The 17,353-nt window shown below is 33.6% G+C and overlaps 2 protein-coding genes across 2 annotated transcripts; one reads left to right on the forward strand and one right to left on the reverse strand.

Moving 5' to 3' along the window:
• Positions 1 to 13,267: 13,267 nt before the first annotated feature.
• LOC131004803 (AAA-ATPase At5g57480-like) lies at positions 13,268 to 15,143 on the reverse strand. Its single transcript, XM_057931565.1, has one exon. It carries the CDS (start codon positions 14,907 to 14,909, stop codon positions 13,371 to 13,373), a length of 1,539 nt encoding a protein of 512 aa, XP_057787548.1. The 5' UTR covers positions 14,910 to 15,143; the 3' UTR covers positions 13,268 to 13,370.
• Positions 15,144 to 16,149: 1,006 nt separating this feature from the next.
• LOC131011450 (uncharacterized) lies at positions 16,150 to 16,977 on the forward strand. Its single transcript, XM_057939247.1, has one exon. It carries the CDS (start codon positions 16,150 to 16,152, stop codon positions 16,975 to 16,977), a length of 828 nt encoding a protein of 275 aa, XP_057795230.1.
• Positions 16,978 to 17,353: the final 376 nt, after the last annotated feature.

Below are 17,353 nucleotides of genomic sequence, written 5' to 3' on the forward strand. Positions count from 1 at the left end.
ACTAGTACATTCGCCCGTGCGATGCACGGCGAATATAGTTTTGCATCAAAATTAAACGATGTAGTGTGTGTATCGGTTAAGCGATTAGGGGTTAATGTCTAAAACCGAAGGTCTTGGGTTCGAGCCCCCTGTGATGCGGCCTTTAAATTTCTTTATTTAACAAAAATAAATAAATTAAATGATGTATCAAATAAATAAATAAATAATATTAAATATAGTTAGAATATAAGTAAATGTAAATTATTTTTTCTTAAAAAAATAGCATAATCTACATCAATTACTCAGTAAAGATCCCTAATTTTATTTTATAATTTTGAAAAGTATCGTTTTTAATTTTCCATCTATTTGATGGAAAACTTTATTTTCTTCCCTAAAATTATAGAATAATTTCAAATTAAAGAAACAAAGAAAAAAAAAAGAGTTTTCACATCACAATATATATTTTTAAAACATGAACTAATCATGCATAAAATGATTTTTTCTAAGTTAGCTCATTACCTATGTCATCTTATTAGAAAAGCTTCAATTGATAAGTAGGAAAATAAATTATATTATTAGAATTTATTAGAATACTAATAAAAGAGTTGAATAATTATTTGATACCAAATCAAAGATCTTGCATTTATCTTTAATTTAAGATATATAGAATATTTTTTATAAATAAAATTTGATTTAAAAAAAAATCATCAAAATATGAAAAAGAGAATATGAGAGAGAGAGAGAGAGAGAGTAGAGACAATTGAAGAATGCGTATGATGAAAGAGAGGAGAGAGGAGAGAGGAGAGAAAAAATATACTATGAGATTTGTTGAGTTTTATAAATACCATTTGATTGATTCTTTAATTACAATTTTGCCACAAACTGTGTTTTCATATAATAAAAATAGATTAAAGATTGGATAAAATAAAATAAAAATTTAAAATATAATTAGAAATTATTTTTATATAATTTTTATTAAATCATAAAAATTTACGATAAATTTATCATTTTGTTGAATAAATGAATTGACTTAGATTCGAATTTTAAATGAGACTTTTTTTTTGTAATTGATCACTTTTAGCAACAATTCATTATATCACACGTAAAATTTTTCACGTTTTTGCACTTCGTAATTTAAATTTTAATATGAATAAATTAGATTTTAAATAAGCTTAACAATTTTGGAATTTTGATTTTAATTGTGTAATATTATTTCATCTTTGATATGCTCTATATTACTTTTTTTGTGTATGTTTTTGTCAGTTATTGAGTATATCAAAATATATGTGGAGGTGGTGCATATATCTTTGAAAATTCATGATGTTGGTTTGTGTTTTGAAAAACGCATGGTAGTGAGGCATTAGATGAAAAAGGATACGCTCCAAAAGGGGGTAAATTTGTAGTGATACATGTTTCTTAGAATAATAAACTGACTACTTTATTTATTCGCAAATTCTTGGGTGAGGTTGACCTCACCCTATGAGACGGGTCGGGTCGGGTCGGAGCGCGGGTTTGACGGGTCGGGGCGCGGGTTTGACGTGTCGGGTGGGTTTTGGGCGCGGGTCTGGGATACCAGAAATAAAGTACACATTCTCATTAATAAAAGTAACAATTATTGTGAACAAATGTAATACTTTAGAAACATTACATTTCATCATATCAATAGTTACTTTTCCTCAAGACAATGATTATTTGAATTATTATTTGAATTATTTCATCATATCAATAGTTACTTTTCCTCAAGACAATAATTACTTGAATTATTATTTAATTTTTTTTCTATATTCTATTTATTTTCTCCGTTATTCAAAGTAATTGTTATTATAATGAAAAGTAATTATTGATATGCAGAAATGTAATGTTTTGAAATTATTACATTTGTTCACAATAATTGTTACTTTTATTAATGATAATGTGTACTTTATCCCAAACCCGCGTCCAAACCCGACCCGACCCGCGCCCCGACCCGACCCGACCCGTCTCACCCCATGAGGTTGACCTCACCCAAGACCAACTCTTATTTATTTAGCCGTCAATTTTGGAGCAGTGGAAAACTACGTGTCTAACTGACATTTAGATAGATGAATAATGTTTTATTTTTATATTTATCTTTTAAGTTGGTAAACATTGTGGGTTAGTGGGATACATATGTGAGTTAAAAGTTAAAACTACCGTTTAATAATATGAGTAAAATGTGATAAATAATGTGAAACTGCTGTTAAATAGTTATTGAGATTCCGTTAAAAATTTAACACTAAACATGTTTCCGTTAATTTTTCCGTTAAACTGCTTCTTTATATAATATATAGATTTGGGTGATGAATTCTTGGTATGAATAGAACATAGAGATGAGAGATTAATTATTTGTGCTCAAACAAAACATCTTCGAATCTTGCGCCAGATGAATCTATAATATTCCATGGGATGTTCAATTTTATAATGAAGTAGTCAATTATTGAAAATTAGAAATATTTTAAAACATCGCAAAAACAAAGATAAGGCATGAATTCCGTCTTGACCATCTGCTTTCATGAAGAGGCTTATTCCTCCTTTTAACACACATTCCAAAAGTCACAAAATTATGAGCACAAACAGGCAAAAATGATTTCAATTAAAAGACATTGATGCTCCAACTGCCAATGGAAGTATTTGGAATTTTGGATTGTATAATTTAATTTGGTGGCCAACATTTCATTTCGTAGCCGCGGAAGTAATAATTTTTGTTTTCTTATTTTCTTCAGTTAAATCAACGACTGACGCATTGCATCAAAAATTGTAAAATCAGAATAATTCAAGTGATAAGGCTGTAAAAAAATCATAATTTTTTATTTTTATTTTTGATAAACTAACAGTATTAAATAATAAAATCATAATTTTAAGAAACCCAAAAGCTAGGGAGTTAAGATAGTAGCTAGGAGTTGTAGAAGTTCGCTTTGTAATAGATTCTCTTGGAATATTTATGATATATATATACATAAAAAGAATCCAAATTCTGTTGTATAAAAGGGTCTTGCTTCATTTTCATAGTGCTACTTGCTCTAAATTGTTTGAAACTGGAAAAGTAGTGCATGTTTTGTTGACTATTGTTTTTTTGCATATCTTATGACAAGTAAATTTAAACAATCTACAATCTACTCATAGTTTGAAATAGAACTTCTTTGCACGACTGCATCTACTAATATCGTATATGTACACACATCATTCTATATATAAAAATATTTCTAACTATTTTAATCCTATATATTATCAATAGAAAAAAGAATGATGACAAGCAAATTCGAATTAAAGATATTTTCAGTTCTAACAAATAATTATCAATATTTTCTTTACAAAAATAAAGTGCAAGTATATTGGATAAGCTAGTAGTGGAGCGCGTACACAAATGTGTGTTGATAGGTTACATTAATCCACAACATGTATATTTGTTGACTAATGACTAGAAAGTACAAAAAATGTGCATGCCAGCAAAACTGTCGGAGTGGCGTTGCTTGTCAAATCTTATTATGGATTTCTAAATTCAATTATTATATTATATGTCACACTACACTACTTATTGCTCCAACTTTTACGCTTACTTGCATGCTTCAGATAATTCATGTTAAAACTTCACTGATTTTATAAATTCTATTCCATGTTTTTTCAGCTTCTATCATCAAATATTAATTTAATGTATAAATTTATTCTTTTGGTGAAGTAGCATGCGCATCCTCCTCTAACGTGTCACGTCACAATTCAATCGTTAGCAAAAAAATGGTAATGATAAAAGGTAATAATATAAACTAAAAAGGTTAGGAACAAAATTGAGTTTCAAAAATTAGAATAGAAATGATAGAATTAAAGATTGTGGTAGATTCGAGGATTTATGTATCCCTGTATTGTTAATTAATAGCATGTGACCACGATATTGCTCTACATTGGCTGCATGATATATATATTGTTCAATTATTTGATGTTGGAATATAGTGGGAACATTATTTTTGTGAGGTGCATAGCTTAAGACCCCAACCCCAAATCAAGGGGAAGAAGTTAAAAGAAAATAAAAGATTTGTGATTGACAATAACTTTACGGAAAGCCCCAAAACCCAAGTAAGGGTCGGTATTAATTTGTCTGTGTATAGCATAATAGAGCACTCGAATATACATAACCAGTTTCTCTCCTGTGGGGTTTTTATTTTTTATTTTTAAACAAAAAATAATATACATAAACCAGTAGTTCAAAAGCAAGAAGTGACTTCCCAACTAGTCACGCACACATCTAAAGCACTTACATGTATTGAGATTCGTTATCGCAAAAATTACATTTTATCATGAGAATTGAGAATTGGATTCAGCGATTGCATTCGTGCATTAAAATAAAACACTAACCATAATACACTGTATTTTTTGTGTAGAAAATTATGCATATTTGTCTTTATATATATATATATATGTATTTGTTAGTTCAATTATATATATCATTATATGCATTAAATAAATTTCAATAAAAAATAATTATATCATTATTTAATGTATTTAAAAGGTAAAATTGAACTCAATTATATTCATCATTAAATAAATTTCAATTATATCATTATATGCATTAAATATTTTTTTTGGTGATAATAGTATTTATCTATTTTAAAAGATAAAATTTTAAAGATACTTATATATTATAACTTATATTCATTTAGAACTCTTTAACCTTATGATGAGCATTAGTGCATTTTACACTTATGCTCGACTACTCGATTTGCAATGGTCGAATATATCGAGCATTAGTGTAGTTTTTAAGAATATTCGCCAACTAACGCTCGATTGCTCGAGTTGGAGTGGTCGAGCATATTGAGCATTGGTGCATTTACCACTAATGCTCAATTCATAGAGGCCGAACATGTCGAACATTAATTTGTTTACCACATACGCACTAATATTCGACATATACTCGTCTCGTAATTAATGATCGAGCATTCATGCATTTACCACTAATTCTCGACTTATATTGATTGAGCATATCGTCGAGCAAAGTTCGCGATTTGAGTAAGAGTAACTTTGTCCTTTCAAATTCAAGATGATACCTTTTATATATTTTTTTACAATATATATATATATACTATTATTTTTAGAAATGAGTAAAAACTATCATTAATTAATCATATTAATAGTTTAACTAATTTGGCAATCTAATTCAGAAATAAAATACGAGTGCATATGAATTGTGTGTGTGTGTGTGTATCAGATTAGAATAGGGGTTAACTAGTGTATTACCCGTCGAAATTCGACGGGTACATATTTTTTATAATTTATATATTTTATGTTATTCTTATGATAATTATATAAAATAATTTTTTATGTAAATTATTTATATAATTAATTAAATTAAATTAAATTAGTAATACATTTTAAATTATATTAATCTCAACAACTTTTAGCAATTAAATTATTAATTTTGTTGAGATCATAAAAATACCCATTAGTTTTCATATGAAATTTTATAAAAAGTTAACGCATAAGCAAAAAAAAAAGAGTAGAAATACATATAAATTTGACATAGGTATGATGGCGGATTGATTTGTTGCATTTGTTGTTACAAGATTTATTAATTTTGTTCAATTTTTTTATTTTTGCCTTTTGACCATAATTTTATATGGAGTTGGAAAAATCATAATTGAATTGTGAGTATCATATAATTCCGAACTTCTAAAAGCATAACTAATTATGAAAATAATCTCGCCTGATATTTAAAAGACCATAATTGATTTATCGAACATCGTATCATTTGGAGTTTTAAGACCAACCAAGTTGTGGGCATCATCTCCTCGCAAACTTGACAGATCATCTCTAACTTCTGAGCATTATCTTGTTTGAAACTTGAAAGAGAATCATCTCGTCTAAAACTTGAAAGAGCATCATCTCGTCCGGAGTTTTGAGCATCATCTCATCTAGAGTTTGAGAGAGCATCATCAAATATGAAATTATATTCAACCATGACTCCAATTGCCAACTATCTAACAAACATAACTCTAACAATTTAGATATTTTATTTATATATGTAATTTTATTAGTTCAAACTCTAGAGAGAAAGGAAAGAGAAGAGATCTTAAAGCAGTAAAAGAGAGAGCGTGTGCTTTATTTCATCATCGTAGGTATTTATAGGCATTACAGTCGGGGTAAAGTAGTAAATTCGTTTGGTCACCTATTCTGCATGCTCGCCATTAAACTAATTAAGGCTATTATTAGATTATAACTTGTCAGGTCGTTGTCCCCTAATTACAGAGCTGGATTCTGTCCTCATCATCCAGCTCTGTCTAGTAGCTTTGGATTTCCTTCCTTGGGGCAGACTTTTACTCTTTGGCTCCGCTCTGCTAAATAGCTCCGCCTTCTGGCGAATTGTCTCTGACGTGTGGCTCCGCGCTTTGGCTCCTATAGCTTAGCTCTGACTCTGGATCTGGCGATTTGTCTCTGGCTCTGACTCTAACGACTTAGCTCTAACTCTGGATCTGGCGACTTGGCTCTGGCTCTGACTTTAATGACTTAGCTCTGGCATCTCTGCTCTGGCAACTTGGCTCTGGCCCTCTGGAAGCTCTGCTCTGGTTAGCTCTGGCTCTGGCAGCTTTGCTCTGGAAGCTCTGCTCTGACAGCTCTGCTCTGGAAGCTTTGCTCTGGCATCTCTGCTCTGGTTAACTTTGGCTCTGGCATCTCTGCTCTGGCTAGCTCTGGCTCTGGCATCTCTGCTTTGGCTAGCTCTGGCTCTGGCATCTCTGCTCTGGCAGCTCAACTCAGCGGTGACTCGGCAGCGGACGAACCGCAAGCGCAAGCTCAGCGGCGACTATTTTGCCGGAGTTTAGAAGAAGGAACGGCAACGGGTTATAGGAAAAAGAAATCTTAGGGCTCTTGTATTAATTGCTTCGAATGGAGAATTCTCATGGGTTTAAGAAGTGGAATCAGAATCGAACTAATTAAGGAATGGAAGAGGGAGTCAGAGATGAAGCGGAGCAACGCCGCCCTTAGGACGACGGCGATGCCTGAATTTAGAGGGAGAGAGAGGCGGGCAGTTTAAGGGGGGAATTAGGGCTCAATTTGAGTGTGCAATCGACTTTAGAGAGAGAAAAGGATTGAGAGAAGAGAGAGACAATGAAGGGGGAGACGACGCCGACCTGATTCAGGGACGGCGGCGATGGGGTGAGGAAAATGGAGGCGTGAGGAAGAGGGAGGCCTGACTTTTGTTTTAAAAGTGAGAATGAGAATATATAAATTGGATTCTCAAATGCCACATTGCAGATTGAGATTGAAAAGATAGAATTTGAGGCCTGCCACGTAGGCTAAGGCCTAATCGTATTATAGAATAGATATTATTATTATTATTATTATTATTATTATTATTATTATTATTATTATTATTATTATTATTATTATTATTATTATTATTATTATTATTATTATTATTATTGTTGTTGTTGTTGTTGTTGTTGTTGTTGTTGTAGTAATGGACGAACAGAAGCAAATAAAGTTTGCATAAATGAAAAATATATTTTTCTTCCCTATATAAATAAAATGTATGGATTTATTTTATAAAAAATAAAAATAAAATTTTAATTATTTTGATAGACATATAATAAGATTTTGTTTTAAAGTAATCAGTTTATAGAATTTATGCCTTATTATGCAAACATGTAAATCAATGACCGGACCCGTTTATAATTTACATATACGTGCATGTCTCAATTCAAAATTAATTTTATTGAAAATTAAGAATATAAATATTATATATATATATATATATATATATATATATATACAATATAATGTATTGCAACATATACATATAATATGTACGCTATTGAGAAATATAAAATTAATAACAAATATACATCTAATCACTAACATTCAATTAAAATAATTTATCGTATATAGATTATAATTTTTTTCTTATCAGACATGTAAATCTAATTTTTATCTAGAAAAAATAAATAATAAAATTTATTAATTTAGATTATATGTAATGTTAATATTATATATATATATATATATATATATATATATTATTAATTATATTTATTATGATTAATGAATCTTTATATAGAATGTAATAGTTAATTAATTAATAAATGATGAAGATTATATATGGTAAATTTTGAAATGGTGAGATTTTAGATATGCCACATAGGTTAAGGCTTAATCCTATTATATACTAATAGATGCCCCTTTGCTCCATTATTTGAAAGATGCAATTATGGACGGTTGAATTGCTGAATATTTGATAATAGAAATATGCTGAATTGTTTGATCGAGTTGGAAATATACTTTGAGTGCGTTGATTGTATTTAATTTTTTAGCAACTTCCAATCATCTATGTATTGTAACGGTGACTTGTGACTTGCACTTGTGAGTGATATTTTATTATTGGTAATCAAAATTTTCAAAATTAACAGCGGCATGAATCATGATACAACCACATATAAACTCATTAAATTAAAATTAAATAATTGACTTTGGATTATTATTATTATTATTATTATTATTATTATTATTATTATTATTATTATTATTATTATTATTATTATTATTATTATTATTATTATTATTCGTGTTTGTTTTTCTAATGCTATGTTTTGATCCGGTCATTTTCTCTTTCCACCCAAGCATTCAAAGTAGTCGAGATTGGCCAACACCAGATCCTAAAAGATCCAAAGCAATATCTGGCGTGTCCTAAAATGTTAAAAATATGTTGTGTATAACAATTAATTATATCAATAAAATTATGTGGCTATATTATGATAATGATAGGTCATAGATGGATGTTTTAATAAATATAATTGAGAAAAAATTAAAAAAAATTGCTCCAGCAGGTTAGAGTATATTGGATTAATTATAAGAACAAATAATTCAACTATTATAAAAGCAACGAAGCAATGGAAAATAAATTGTGAACACAATAAAATAATTTTATACTGCAAATTATTTGATAATTTGTAATCTGAATCCATTGTAACGTGTGAATTGCAAATCACTAAACTAAAACTCTCTCTTAATATAGTGACTACAACAATAGGATATAAATCCCCGATAACCTATCAACGTACTAATAACACAAAGTTATTACTCCCTCCGTCCACTAATTCAAGGTCTATTTTTCTTTTTGGTTCATCCATCAACTCAAGGCCTATCTATTTTAATAAATTTTTATTCATATTTTAATTGGTGGGTCCCAATAAACAATACATTTTTTCTCCACTAAACTAATAACTCCCTTTCTCCACTCAACCAATAAACAATATATTTTGTGGGCTCTTTTCTCCACTCAACTAATAAAAATATAATTTTTTTTAAAACCCGTGTTTTTGCCTCTTAGGTCTTGAATTAATGGACGGAGGGAGTATAATTTTATTGAGTTAAAATGAACTAACATGTATCCACTCAATAAACTATTGACATATCGAACGCTTGGATTCACGAGTCTCTCACTGAAGGTGAATTAACACTAATTATCAAGTAGAGTGTTGGAAAAATACACTCAGCAATGATAATATCCGACAATAAACTTTTCTCTCAATTCACTATTGAATTGTATCGTGCTTCCCTCTATTAATAGAGGTCTTGAAGCCTTGGTCCAATCATTATATAGAAGTACACAATGTGTTAAGGCTATTTCAGGTGAGCAAGTTATGATCTTTTAAACTTCATCCCAAAGATTGTCAAAGCTTGAAGAGCTAGTCCATAACCACTTAGCTAAATTCATGCTTTGACTCGGTCTTCTTGGTTCTATATTAGTATCTATTTGGTCAATAAATTATGTTGTATGAAAGGTTTAATTTATATTGATTAATTAATTAGTTGTTAATTAATTAAATAAACTCGGGTCATCAATAAATCAAAATTATAGTATATGTACAATCATTGTGCGTCTTAAAAGTATCATGGACACAACATGTATGAAGGTATCCTCATATGTGATTAGTCAAGATGATTAATTTGCATAAGATTTCCTTGCCTACTAATTCACCATAATGATAGATTGAATTAGAGAATGGAAGTGCACGTGATAAGAGATACAGGTGGTACATGCCATTCATAGTTTTATAAGTGATAGACATACACTATAGTGAATATATAAGTTGACGAACAAACGAGTGAATGCTCATGGATTCATTATCCTGCCCAGTTCTCGTCTTCTATTAATATTTTTGTTAAATGTTTTTAGTCTAGTAGAATTTTGTCCCTCGAGCCCAAGTCAGAACAACGTTTACATTAAGCTTCTTTTTCCCTTTTGATTGTGATACCGATTAAACTACACCAATTTCATTTGGAGTCGGCCTTTTACTTATCATTGATTAACCTATGTTGAACACATGAGAACTATAAATATATTTACATGAAGTCATAACTATGACTTTGCCAATAAAATATGAAAACAAACCTTGATGAAGACGACAAAATAATTAAAAATTAATTAGAGTTATAAAAACAACACTAATAAAAATAATAAGCTAACAATTTTATTCAGTGCTAATACATAATAATCCTTTTACCACTAACTATGGAGAGAATATGACTGCTCCTAGTTTAGAATTTGAAAGTCAAGGACATAACGGTCATAAAAAATTTATGCTATTTAATTGAATTAAATATATTATTAAATGAACATTAAATGAGTCAGTTTTTATTTGAATAGAAGTTATGACCAATCATTTTTTTTTTTTGACTTGAGGGAGTTGGAGAGGGAGAGCAGTGGGGTTTGAACCCGAGACCTCACTGTTCACACACAGGAGATCGCACCGCTTGGTGTCCACTTGAGGACTCGTAATAGTTATGACCAATCATAAGCAACCAAATAGCATTACTCTAATTATATTATAAGCATATACTTCAATTTGTAAATAATTAATTACGTCTAAGATTCAAATCCCATCACCGCAAGAAGAAAAAAGCTCGAAAAGTCCCAACTCGTAATGGTTGATGCAACTGGGACTATTTTATTAATATGCACGAATATGATTCAATTGACATTCGATCCCCTCTTTGATTTTAATTAAAGCATTAGTGGGTTATGATTTTATATCCATCACAGTTTCTTTCTGTGAGTCTCATTAATGAAAAGAAAATGGAATTAAAAAAATACACACACAGTTCTAACTAACGATCATGAAGAACATCTCGTCACATTCCCATCAAATTAGCTAGCTTGGACTATATATGAGATTATCGGTATCATTTTTTGTCATAATAGGCAGCCAAATTAAATGAATTTCTCGACAATACTGATATTTTACAATACTATATAATAAGGAGCAATGACTAGACAATTGATGAAAATTATTTTTAACTACAATCCAATGCCATGACATTCATTCATTCAACTTTGGGCCACTTAATATTTTTTGCCATAATAATTGGCATCACTTTTAAGAAAGGATCCCGAGAAATCAGTTCCCCACAACATTACTTTATTGCAGTTAATTAATTTTAATTTTTATCTATTGATCTCATATACTAATCTCTAACACAGCCATTTAGCCTCACTCAAGTTTTAGCACAATTCAAAGTACAACCAAAGTGAGATTAGATTATAGAATATATATAATTATAACGAGATTGGTACTCTGACATCTTATATGTAAGTATATATCGGTGGATTAGATTAAACGTTGAGTAACCACTAGTACAGCATGTAAATTAATCGTCAGCAAAAGTGAGATAATTTTAATTGTTACTGCACTTATCCAAATGGGATCCCTATCACAACGTGGGATCTTGATTAAATTAACTTGTCCATATCCACAAATGAAATATAAGGATGTCATGGATCCAAATTGCTGTCTGAAGTGGAAAACTGCAATAAAACAACAAGTTCAAAACTGGTAAACCTGGTGCATATGAGATCAACCAACTACAAAACAAATTCCTGACCTAATTAAAATTAAATAACCCATAAAAAATGTACTTTTTTTTAAAGCAACAAGAAGTAGAGAACCCACAACCACAGCACTGAACAAATATAATATAGCACCAACTTTTGCCATTAAAAAAAAGGCTACCTTTTCCGAAGCGCCACACACAGACAATCTGAATGGCATATAATATACTATTACTCATAATATAAATACAACATTGACAATGTAGTAGTTGCTGTCTCCACGTAGGATAAGAACTAATCTGCTTTAGTTTTTAGGCTAAATTGGAAAAGGCAAAATCTGCTTTTCCAACTCAGTAATAAAACCAAGACAAAATCAATTTTACAAAAAATGAATAAAAAGCGTCAACTTTCTCATCATATAAGAGGCCTCTTGCTTTTTCCTCATCATATCTTTCTTTATTCCAACATGAAATCTTCACATGTTGAGCCTGTTTCCTCTTTGTTTGTCACTCGCATTTTGCATTTCTTTTTGAAATCTCTATGCATTATCCATTTGAACATTTTCCTTTTCAAATTTGCTTTTATTTCTCTAAGTAGCAACATTTGTTACGACGGAATTGACTAGCATTCTGTAGATTAATAATATATATGCAATTAATGTGTATTGATGATTTAACCAGGGGGCTTAGCCCACTGGCCACCGGGTCCTCACTTAAGTGAAGTGACCCGGGTTCGATCCCTCTTAGGAACGAATTGGTGATTGGAGATATAAGGTGGAGTTTGGTGAATGGAGAGATAAGGTGGTTCTTGGAGTGGATGGGGAACTAACTACTAACATCTAACATGACTTTGACCGATCAAAAAAAAAAAAAAATGTGTATTGATGATTTATAATAGGAGTGCTACTACGATTTTGGTCGGCATTTGTAGCTGGGTCTTACGTGCAACATCATCAATGATTCTACTACAACTATTCAAAATGGTTTCTTGAATGAATTAATTTAATAAAATAAATGCGCCAAGATCAAAAGGACATATATGTAGATGTCACAAGCTGGCCTATTATAAATTCTCAAAGTGTCGATTTTGGAATTGATACTAACGAAACTCCCCAACTGGAGATAGAGCTAGCCAATCTCGACAATGTCTTTATCATAATAATTGCGAAAAATGTTGAGAAAATTCGAAATATCTCCAAGCAAGAAAGTACAAGCCCATGTGCCTATAGGTGCAACTTCGCAACTCACACATCACAGCTAACAAATTTTCCTTTTCTAAAGCAATAAATTCCAATATATAGGCATGATGCAACACCATGTGAGAAAGGGCCAAACCATGAAGCCTGCAGTTGCTAGACATAACATAAGTGAACTAAACTATCAAAACAAACCACATGCAAAATGAAGCATTTGTTAGGACATATAGCAGAAAAAAAGATTCGATTTTGGGGGTACCATATTTTTGGTTCTAACTAAATCAATCTTTCATTATAGCAGCAAAAAAACAATAATGCCACCGAATTTGTCTCACAATTCATCCTTTCTTACCAATGCTAAAATACTCAAATTTGTTGCATTTTGGTATCATCATCATCATCCACATCTGCAACATTCCCACATTTATTGCAATTTTCTTGCAATTGTTCGGGACCCTCTTTCGGGCTGTCCAGAGCCCTCTTCTCCTGCTCTTCGTCTTCCACATTCCCCTCCATTTTCAGCCCTAATTTTCTCAATCGACTTTTCTCAGCCCTAATTTTGAGAGCGTCCAGCAATTCCGCCACGGCCTTGCTCTTGTTGCGGCGGTTCTTGATCAGCACCTCGCTGATATCCGCCGGCGTCATCTCCGCCGCGTCGATCACCGCCGCGAATTCCTCCACCGCCTCCCTCTCCAGGTCGCTCTCCTCGTATCCTAAATAATTCTTCAACAGAATCTTCAGCGCCGGAAACGAGCAGTAGCTCATGTGGATGTGCATGTCCATTCTCCCGCTCCTCAGCAATGCCGGATCGAGCTTCTCGATGTGATTCGTCGTGAACACGAAGATCCTCTCGCTGCCGCAGCACGACCACAGCCCGTCGGTGAAATTCAGCAGACCGGAGAGCGTTATGGTGTTGGGGCCGTCGTCGCCGCCGTTTGCACCGGGCGGCGACGCCACATCGTAGCTATTCTTCCTGGCGGCCTTGTTCCTGTTGGTGAGATTAATCGAGCAGTCGATGTCCTCGATAACGATAATCGACTTAGAACTGGTCTTCATGAGGAGCTTCCGCAGCTCGGAGTTGGTGTTAACTTCCGTTAACTCGAGGTCGTAGATGTCGTAGCCAAGGAAATTGGCCATGGCGGCGATCATGCTGGATTTTCCGGTTCCCGGCGGGCCGTAGAGCAAGTAGCCTCTCTTCCAAGCCCTGCCAGTTTTCTGGTAGAAGGCCTCCCCATTGGCGAAATCCAATAGATCAGCCATGATTTCAGCTTTCTTGGCGGGATCCATGGCCAAAGTGTCGAAGGTGCTGGGGTGCTTGAAGGGGACGGATTCCCAGGGATGGCCGCGGGAGTCCAAGGAGCCGCCGCGGGAGTTGGTGTAGAGGAGGCGGTCCTGGTTCTTGCGGCGGAGCTCGTTGGCTTTGTCCATGACGAAGTCGAGGTAGGAGTTGAGAACGAGGTGTTTGTTTTTTTTCCTGACACGGAGGGTGAAGCCGCGCTTCTCCTCGGGGAGGGGGCGCCAGGAGAAGGTCTGGGACTGGCGCTGGGTGACGACGTGCTCCCACTCCACGGTGGCGCCCTTGAAGGAGTCGATGAGGCGGTCGTTGTTGGAGAGGCCGAAGGTGATGGAGGAGGAGTTGAGGCCGCGCGTCAGGCTCAGGCGGGTGCCCGCGATGGACGCCGAGGAGCTCAGGTAGAGCTGGACGGCGTTGTAGAGCTCGTTGGTGTTGACGCCGTCGATCTCGGTGATGTCGTAGTAGCAGTAGGAGGAGAAGTAGCTGAAGAGGCGGTGGAAGAGCTTCACGGACGCGAACCGGAGCTCCGGCGGGAACACCGTGTGGAGGAGGCTCTGCCCGAAGGCCCACACCCCCATTATGGATGCCATGGTTGTCCACATCTCTTTCATTTTCTACCCTGCAGATTCGATGTTAGAGAGAGGAATAGGGTGTATGCATATGCATATTATCAAATTCTCATGGATTTATAGACCAAACTCATGGATTATTCAAATCTTTTAATCTAATCTTCCTCTAATATAAGGAAAAGAATCTTGCTTGGAGGGAGATTTATATTATCACGGGGCGGGGGTGGGGGGCTGCCCAGATATATACACACACACACATTATATAGACTAATCAGATCAAATATTCTAATACCAACCCACTGCTGTATTTTTATTATTTTACACTATTTTTTATGTTTAATATATATATACATATGCTCTTTTTACGTACATACGCAGCCACGTGTCTGAGAGGATAGTACAAGTCAGATATTTGAATATTCTTCTATAGATTTACTCCTATTATTTATCGAAATATATACGCATATGTAATGTACGAGAGTGTAATTGCAAAGAAGACGTGGATGAGATTGTGTAAATAAAGCGGGGGTTATTATTATTATTATTATTAATTTAATAATAATACATTCCATAAAGGAGGGTGAAGGTGGCTTCAGAAATGGGTCCTGAATCTGCGTTGTAAGTGTTGGAATTTAGTGTGATAGAGTTGTGTCCTGGTTGGATTTGTAGTACCACTGCCACATATTGGAGCATTTTGAATTCATCTCCATTTTTTTTTCCACATTTTAATGTTATATTTCGTATTTTTAGTATCATCGTTGTTCGAATATCCTAGATTAATACTCCCTCCGTCCCGTGGTATGTGAGACCTTTTTTTTGGGCACGGGAATTAAGAAAAGTGTGTTTAGTTGTTTAAGTGTAGTAGGTAATAAAGTGAAAAGTGATTAGTTTGTTATTTTATTTGTTTTATTCTTACTTTTTTTTGTAGATGGACTTTAATTAAATTCTGAATAATTTTAATTGCATTATTTTAGTTAAATTAATTTAATTAAATTAATTTAATTAAAATATTAAAATTTCGAATATTAATAATGTTAAAAAAAACGTTCCTTTGGATTCTAAAGAAAGAGTTCAGCCTATTTAATTAAATGCATAAAGTGAGTTGCAACTCACAACAAAAGCAATTGAAAACAAACAATTTCATTAATTAAAATTTGGAAAGTGGCGCCACTTTACATTTGGGGTTCCCACCAAAATTCTGAAAACAGTGCTTATAAATGCACTTTTGAGTTCAGCCACACAGCATAATAAATGCAGCCACACATTTCACGGGAAGTACAAAATGAGCACAAATCTAACAGTCCAGAAGAGGAATCAAGTTGCACAATTTATCCTTGAAGGCAGCAAGGATGGAAAGCCAAGTAAAGGCAGGTACAAGGAAGCACAATTGAAGTTCAACATCTCTCGAGCAACCGTTTTTCGACTATGGGCTGCTGCAAAAAAACAACAAAAGAATGGCGATGTAATACATCTTGTAAGTGGCAAAACAACTAGACTTCATGCGAAACACATTGAACTTGATCTTACCTTGCTTGTGAATATGAAATGCACTAAGAGGGGAAGCATTAGAAGGCTAGCACAAGGGTTAGGGGCTAGTAAAAGCACTGTCGGGAGATGGGTGAAAACTGGAAAAATCAGAGCACATACAAGTGCCATCAAACCCGATTTAACAGCCACAAATAAACTTTTGAGGTTGAGATTTTCACTCCAATCCTTAGAATTGGATAGAATACTCAACGTCATAAAGTTCAAGGATATGCATAACACCGTGCACATTGATGAGAAATGGTTTTATATTACTAAGGGCACACATCGGTACTACTTGGCTCCGGGAGAGCCCGAGCCATATAGATCATGCAAAAGTAAGACATTCATTGGAAAGATCATGTTCATATGTGCTGTCACTAGACCATTGATTGCAGAAAATGGTGAAGTCCTGTTTGATGGAAAGATAGGGATCTTTCCATTCATAGAAAGGGTGCCAGCAAAGAGAAACAGTAGAAACAGAAATGCAGGCACGTTGGAGACGAAGCCAATAGAATCAATCACCCGGGAGGTGTATAAAGCTTGGCTAATCAATGAGGTACTGCCACGAAGAGCAGTTCAATGATTGTTATGATCTCAGAATGAGAATTACTCATCATCATTGATCAAGTTTTACCTTTGCATTTGTATTCATTGAATGATGTTCATGCATAAACAGGGCACACACCACTGTCACACAACATATATCCTGCATAAACAGGGCACACACCATCTGCACACAACATATATCCTGCATAAACAGGGCACACACCACTGCACACAGCATATTAAATGCATAAACAGGGCACACACCACTGTCACACAGCATATATATTGCATAAACAGGGCACACACCATCTGCACACAGCATATATCATCCGTAGACAGGGCACACACCATCTGCACACAGCATATATCATCCGTAGACAGGGCACACACCACTGCACACAGCATATATCATG

Source organism: Salvia miltiorrhiza, chromosome 1, assembly GCF_028751815.1.
Source record: "Salvia miltiorrhiza cultivar Shanhuang (shh) chromosome 1, IMPLAD_Smil_shh, whole genome shotgun sequence".
In the NCBI taxonomy this organism is placed as follows: Eukaryota; Viridiplantae; Streptophyta; class Magnoliopsida; order Lamiales; family Lamiaceae; genus Salvia; species Salvia miltiorrhiza.

Bases quoted from the DNA above. Each gene is read 5' to 3' on its own strand.
- LOC131004803 (XM_057931565.1), bottom strand. From the start codon at position 14,909: ATGAAAGAGATGTGGACAACCATGGCATCCATAATGGGGGTGTGGGCC.
- LOC131011450 (XM_057939247.1), top strand. From the start codon at position 16,150: ATGAGCACAAATCTAACAGTCCAGAAGAGGAATCAAGTTGCACAATTT.